Below are 7576 nucleotides of genomic sequence, written 5' to 3'. Positions count from 1 at the left end.
AAATTATACATATCTTGTTTTTGGAGATTTCAAGGCAGGAGCAGGTGTAATAAAAAAGTAAAGAAAAACTTTTTTCGTGGTGGCGGGTGTGCGCTAATTGGCCAAAAATAAATAAATAAATTTTTTTACTGAAATCATCATTGGCAGTGGGTTCACTAATCAAGGTATATAAAAAGTCTTGTCTAAGTAATAATAATAATACTATTAATAACCATAATACCACACGGCCTATAGAATCAGGCAATGGTCATACTCTTTGCTTAGTGGAGCTGTAGCTTTAAGATGCTTCTCTTTCAATTCCAGGCACAGGCATATTTAGAATTATTGACATGGGGTGTTATGGGAGTTAGGGAGGTTAGCTTGGAAAATGTGGGGATTTTAAAGTTTTCAACAAGTGTATAAGCTTAGGGGGAGGGGGGAGTTTCTGGAGAACACAGTTTCTGGGGCCATGTCTGGGGTCTCAAGTTAGAAGTAGCCACTTCTAGGAGACTGGTTAAAGGAAGTCTGTCCGAATTTCCAGGAGACTTTGGAGCACTCCAATGCTCCTAGATATCCAATGATTCCAAGGTCCCAGTGTCTAAAGCCTAATTAATGTAATTGGTTTTTACAGCATTATTTCCATCCATGTAGTAATATTACACTAATAAAATGTAATAAAAATATTATAATAATATTATAATATTATTAAAATATTTGCTAGATTCAAAATACAGAGCAAAAATAAAGTAAAATATGTCCAACAATAGCATCATTTTACAATGTCTATAATTACATCTTTTGTCCACTTATCTGCCAGTTGTGTTAAGCTTTGTCTATACTATCAAATTTTGATAGTATAGTAAAAAAAAAAAGTGATGTGCCCATATATGGGTATGATGACATCATATCACATATCAAATTGTATCAAAAAAAGTTGAATGTGTTCAACTCTATGTTCCATCAAATTTTATGTGACACTTTTTTGATGAAATTTGATAGTGCAGACAAAGCTTTAAACTTGTAGCCCAGGCTTCTGGTAAAAACACATTAAAAAAATGACACTCGTAACATTATTAATAAAGGGAAATTTTTAGTAGTATTGAGGGAAGAAATTCCTGGTGCTCTATTTTCCTAATCCTTTGATACTAGAGGCAGTCCTCCAACGATGGTCAATATTGACAAAATTGCTGCATTGCCCATATTTCCTGAGTTTTCTCACAACCACATTTCATTTCTACCTCATAAAACATTAAAACCCTGTTTAAAATGCTGTTCAAATTAAGCACACAAACTAAGAGAATCATGATATCACTAAGCCTGTTGGAGATATTCCAACTAAATTCTGTAGGTTTCAGAGAGCCTGCTTAAGTAGTATATTTTGTTTTAGCTCAACCATCGACTTATGAGTTCCCCTACCCCTCTGAAAATGGCGGGGAAGGTGCCAACAAGTGGTCAAGCTGGGCGAAGGCCCATCCATCGGGGACACCTGTCCCAGTCGGCACCCCAAAACACTTAAAATATAGCATGAAGTATCTGCATGCTTTAGGTAAAATCTATGCATCATATAAAACCATTTGCTTAGCAATATTATGTGTGTGTGGTGGACAGAGCAAAATGTTCACAATCAACTCTAAAATATGTAATTAAATCTCTATACACTATAATACAATATATGGTAATTACAATACTATAATGCAGCATACAGTAAAAACGTACAATTATATTCCAAAAAGAAATGCGGTGAGGTTACCCTACTTTTCTATGGTTCCATCCATGTTGGTTCCCTACTTGACTAATGACTTGCCCCCCCCTTTCTATTGGGCCATGGTTTATCTGTATTCATGGCAATGTACTATATAATATTAATAAGCAACTCTTAGTGCAATTTACTAAAACAGACAACAAATGAGGTGATAGAGTACTGTGGATCATGGAAATATTTTACACTGAATATTATTATTATTATTATTGTTTACTTATATAGTGCATATCAAACTTCTCTATGCACATTACAACAAAACAAAAAAAGCATATGAATTACAGTAAAAAGAATTGATTTCTGTTAAACCGAAAAAAGTGACTACGGACAGAAGTCAGAAGAAAAGAGGTGTGTCTTCAGCCGCGACTTGAAAAGAGTAACACTACCGGCTTCATGGACTTGCTGTGGAAGGCTGTTCCAGACAGATGGAGCTGATGTTGAAAATGCACTGTCACCGTATGTGCTAGTACATGACCTTGGTTTATGTAAGATGTTGTGACGATGATCGGAGAGTCCTTGTTATATATAAGGTCAGATATTGAAATTGGGTGAGTTATATAACCTACATATAGTATGTGAAAGGAGGATCATGAAAACTATCCTTCGCTGCACCGGGAGCCAAAGGGGATGTTTTAACACTGGAGTGATGTGCTCATGTCGTTCAATCCTAGCAACCAATCTGGCCACAGTATTTCGTATACGTTGTAGTTTTGCAATCTCCGATTTTGGGAGGCATGCAATAGACTGTTACAGTAATCCAGACGCGATGTTACAAATGTACACAGCAGCTTTACTGTACATTCCTTATCAAGGCACTTCCTAATAGAGCTGATTTTGCGAAGTGCCCTTCAGGAAGTTTGACAGATGGAGTTGATCTGTGAAGTCATCTGAATCTAGAATCCAACCGAACACCAAGATTTTGGACAATGGGTGAAGCATCGATATTGTGGTGCTAAATACAGTATTCAAATTTTAAGTGGTTAATCAATTTTTCTTCATAAAAACTTAAATGAATCTACTGATACATTCTACATACCAAGTGTTACAGATAGCTCCGAAAATTATAGACTATTATCGAAAAACTAAAGTTAATAGTTAAACTAAGTTTAATGTACCAATTTTTATCTTTTTTGTTTAATTTTTGTTGTTTTCAAAATATACCTTTTTTAAATATTTGTACTGTATACTGTAGTGATTTTTTATACGGTTTGCCTTCCCAACAACAAACTTGTACTTTACTTTTACAAGACCAACCAGAGCCTTGCAGGCATCAACGTTCCTATGCATGATACATGGCTTAAAAAGTGTATAGGCCCTCTATATATATATATATATACATGTATATATATATATGTACATATGTATACACATATATATACACATATATATACACGTATACACATATATATACACGTAAATATATATGGGGAGTCTTTATGGCCCAAAATAGTGATTTTAATAATGTAATTCGACAGGCAAGTTACAGTAATATTTTTAGAAAATTTCTTTGAAAAAATTTCGTAGGCATAGGGCCTAGGCCTAGCTAGGTATACAATAATTTCATTTACAGTATTTGGAACGATATCAGGAGTGGGGGAGGTGGCAGTGGCCTACTAGGACTGCAATTTATTTGAAGCTATCTTGGGTCCGATCGTCCACACCAGTTGGGCCCAATCGTCTGTCATCCGAAGTTTTCATTACGATTATCAAGAACGTACACGATCTAGGCCCTGGGCTAGCTACGTATACTACTACCGCATAACAAAGAAAGCGACCAACGTGGTGCATTCTTAAATATTACACACATTATTTAATTGTATTAGACGACAACACGATATCATTCATTCAACGATCTAACTACCCTCGCATCGCAGTAATACTGAACTAGGCCTAGCTTAGACCTCACATTTTTGTGGAAAGCTAGATAGTCGTTGCCTTTATATTTTCACCTGTTTTCAGTTTGCATTCAAAAGGTACATTGCTGCACAGCCAAATGAAAAAACGATGTATTTCAGCAAGTATTAAAACATTTTAGTTTTATTTTAGGCCTTCTTCAAAATACCTATGCCTACAGCAATTGATTTTTTTTTGCCGTAAAACCAAAATATTTTCATCCATGCCGACTTTCCGGTTGGTTAGCGCGAGTCCTGACTGAATTCTGCAGAAACTTCACTTCGATCTTCCCATCGCGATGTAAATCAAAATGTCGGAAAACTTTTCTTTGACGCATGCGCATTTGCATAAATGTCTACACACACACGCACACACTACACACAATAAAAAACAAAAGGAATGTGACTAAGAGTGATTACAATTATTGCATTACATGCATAGGAACCAATAAAAGTGCTGCATTCTGCAACAGTAATACAGTAGCTATCTACCGACGAAGTGTAAAACCGGCCAGTCGCTGTGCACAGGCGTCACCTGACGCAATTCCAAATAGAATGCAATACCACGATGGCCGCGCAGCAAATCAGTTTTAATGACGATCAGTTCAGACTGCGACCGATGATAAGCAGACTATGTTGTGTCGTCTAACGCTCGCAGGGAACGGAGTTTGATTCTTCGGCTGAAGGTCATATGATGCAGTGACTACCCGGCTTAAAATGCACTATTTTCATCATTTTACAGCACTGGGTCTTGATATATTGCTAAGGTACCAGTAATTAGCATTATTTACAGTGTGTTTATATACAGCTAGTAGCAATAGCACAAAATAAGGAAACATTATACTGATCCTTTCAAAGCAATGCAACATTAATTGATTTTGACTTTTAGCGTATAAGCACAACGTTGTCTTTCGGGAATCTAATCGTCATTTGAATTTGAATAAAAGATCATTGGTTATTTTTATAAACAGTTTAATCAATGCCAAGCAGTCATTGATGCGCAGTTGACTTCCGAGTAATCTTCTTTCATTTGGTTAAGCGAAGTTTTATCCGTCATGATGTCAATTACTGTCGCTGCCAAAGCCTTTCCTACCCTCAAAGCACAATCATGCGCCAAATCTGTTCCTGCGGCCTCCGTGAATGATTCTGTATGATTCATCGCAGATGTTCCAATGCTAAACATGGGAAGCAGTGTTGGTATTACATGCGATACATTTCCGACATCTGTAGACCCAACCGGTATTTGTAGCTCTTCGCAGTCCTGTGTGAAAACAATTCCAAGTTTCTCCGCATTTTTTTTATAGAGGTGCGCAAGTGTCGCATTTGAACAAAGGTTGGAATACGGTTTTTCGTGGAAGTCAAACTCTATTTCGCATCCGGTAGCTTTGGCGGCGGCCACAAATGAAGCATTGGCACGCTGCTGTAAAACTGCCATGTCCACATGATCTTTAGCCCGTAAGTAAAATTCCATCACAGTCTCACTTGGTATAATGTTTGGCTTCACTCCTCCTTTAGTTATAATACCTGAAATAAATAATACCAATAATAAGATGCAAGTAGTTGCTAGGGCTAAATTAATAACACACACAAGAATAAGATAGTTTACTTTAAAAAGAAAATGATTAGAACAGCTATCAATAATTGCTAATTTTAATATATTTTACTAGATGTGGCACTTTCATTAAATGTGACATAAAGAAAAAACGTTTAGTGACAATAAATGTTTATTTATTACAGAACAATTCTGAAGAGAATTAGTAACATGTATTTCAATTTTGGAAGGAAACCCATTTTTCTTACCGTGAACTTGCATGAGAGGTTTCAATTGTTGTCGGAGTGCAGAGATGTTGTTGTAGCACAAGACGGCAGCGTCAAGAGCATTGCGTCCCTCCCACGGGTGAGCAGAAGCATGGGCCTGTTTTCCCTTATACTTTACACACAGTCGCATGATTGTTAGCATCACTGGTTTGCATATATCTAGAGTGTATGGTTGTGCGCTAACGGCAAAGTCCACATCCTCAAAAAAATGTTTCTTTATAGCATCCACTTTGCCGCCATTTCCTTCATGATCTGGACAACCCAAGACAGACACCTAACAAACAATAAAATTAAAAAGAAAATTGCAGTCCCAGTGGTGTATCATAATATTACCAACATTTTCACATTAGTGTGGTTCCAGGTGGTGTTGCTAGTAAACCACCACTTAATAAGGGTGGTTTACCTGTATCACCGGCACTTACCATCAACATTAAAACAACAATGGTGGTGGTGACAAGCCTAGGCACAGACCTGTACTCTATAGAGAGCCTAGGCCTAGTGCCAGTCGAACTAATAATAAGGCTAGGACTAGTCTAGAAATATACGTTTCTTACTTGGGAACCAGTCAATTTGAGCGGATGCTACTTCGAGTGAAGGCCAATTCAAGCGGAATTTTTTCTGAGCGGATGCTAGTTTGAGCGGAAGAAGATCCACTTGTGCGAACAACAACCTGTGCGAGTTATATACGAATTAGTTCAAAATTTCCTATTTTTGAGCTAGAAATTTGACATTTTCAAAGGGGAAGGGGGCACAAAACAGTTCCAGAATAGATAAATGAGTAGCATATCTCAATTACAAATATAATTTGAGCTAAAAATTTGACATCTTCAAAGGGGAAGGAAGGGGGCATACAACAGTTCCAGAATAAATAAGTGAGTAGCATAATTCAATTACAAATATAATTTGCTTTTTCAAATACAGAAACCCAACCAGTGGCGGATCTGGGGAAGGGGGGAGGTGAATAGGGTGGCTAGCCACCCCACTTTGTTTACCGTGAAAAAAATAATGGTCATTGTCTTGTGTGTGTGCTTCTCGTGCACTCTAGTAAAACATACACTTTCTTCTTTTTTAAACTGAAAAGTGCGCAATTCTATTATAGTTTCAACTTGTTAGCGGCCATCTTGGTAGTCGGAGTTGCCAAAGACTGTAATTCAAATACAAGAATACGGCGACGATAAATTCGCCCTTTTGTTATAGTTTGCACTAAATGCATCCGCTCGAACTGGCATCTCTTACTTAGGCCTAGACCTTAGCCCTCCGGGTGATGTGGCCTAGGCCTACGTCCTCAGCCTAATTTAGCTAGGCTAGCCTTGAACCCTAGCTAGCTAGCTAGGCCTCTCCTCTGGGCTAGGCTAGGCCTAGCTAGGCCCCTAGGGTAGTTTTCTTTAATATCTTGAATTTAAAATTACCTTTCCTTTTATTTTGCCTTGCTCAATCAAACTTTTGATAGCAATTCCTGCGGCTAATCCTGCCTCTGTAACAAGATTTCTGCCTGAAGCATGGCCAATCTCCGGGAGTGCATCATACTCCACCATCACGCAGGCATGAGCGCCTTCCTTCTCGCCTCCTTCAAGGCCATCTACTGTGGTGGTACCATACGTAGCTCGAAAACCAGTCGGATGCAAGTAGCTTTCTTCTACGTAAAATCCATTTTTCTCTAAAAAGTCAGTTATAACTTTATGAGCATATTTTTCTTCGTATCCGAGTTCAGGATTCTTCCAAATTTCATTGGAAATTTGTTTTAATTCAACCTTTTGTGTATCAATAACTTCCATCACGAGTTTCAATTCTTAAACCAATCTGACCGGGATTACATGTGACATTTAACGACCTTTACCCTTTTGGTGTGGTCCCTGGATTTTCGGTGACGCTTCACAAGCAGGGAACTCCCGCATGGTGATCACCGAATTTTCAGGCGAACGTTTGCTCCACTTAAAAGTCCAATTCTGGGACCGGAATTGCCATGGGCTCTATTTTAGTAGCTTGATCTCCAATTAGAATAATAGAAAAGGTATTCACAGAAAACTGGTCTTTGTATGAGACGCAGTGGCGTAGCTACAGCCGTGCAACTGTCTCTTATACACATCTAGATGTGTATAAGAGCCAGGGACTAGCCTAGTCTAGAAAT

At 37.9% G+C, this 7576-nt stretch overlaps 1 protein-coding gene across 1 annotated transcript; it reads right to left on the bottom strand.

Moving 5' to 3' along the window:
- Positions 1-3801: 3801 nt before the first annotated feature.
- Positions 3802-7243, bottom strand: LOC117117201 (peptidase M20 domain-containing protein 2-like). Its single transcript, XM_033261427.1, has 3 exons — positions 6858-7243; positions 5431-5722; positions 3802-5154 (listed from the first exon to the last, which is right to left on the bottom strand). Exons 1-3 carry the CDS (start codon positions 7221-7223, stop codon positions 4607-4609), a joined length of 1206 nt encoding a protein of 401 aa, XP_033117318.1. The 5' UTR covers positions 7224-7243; the 3' UTR covers positions 3802-4606.
- Between the last annotated feature and the right edge of the window lie 333 nt (positions 7244-7576).

Source organism: Anneissia japonica, unplaced genomic scaffold (genome assembly GCF_011630105.1).
Source record: "Anneissia japonica isolate Jap-2015-1 unplaced genomic scaffold, ASM1163010v1 scaffold287835_len3118868_cov185, whole genome shotgun sequence".
Classification (NCBI taxonomy): domain Eukaryota; kingdom Metazoa; phylum Echinodermata; class Crinoidea; order Comatulida; family Comatulidae; genus Anneissia; species Anneissia japonica.
Note: the sequence above shows the minus strand (reverse complement) of the source record. Positions and strands in the feature narration are given on the sequence as shown.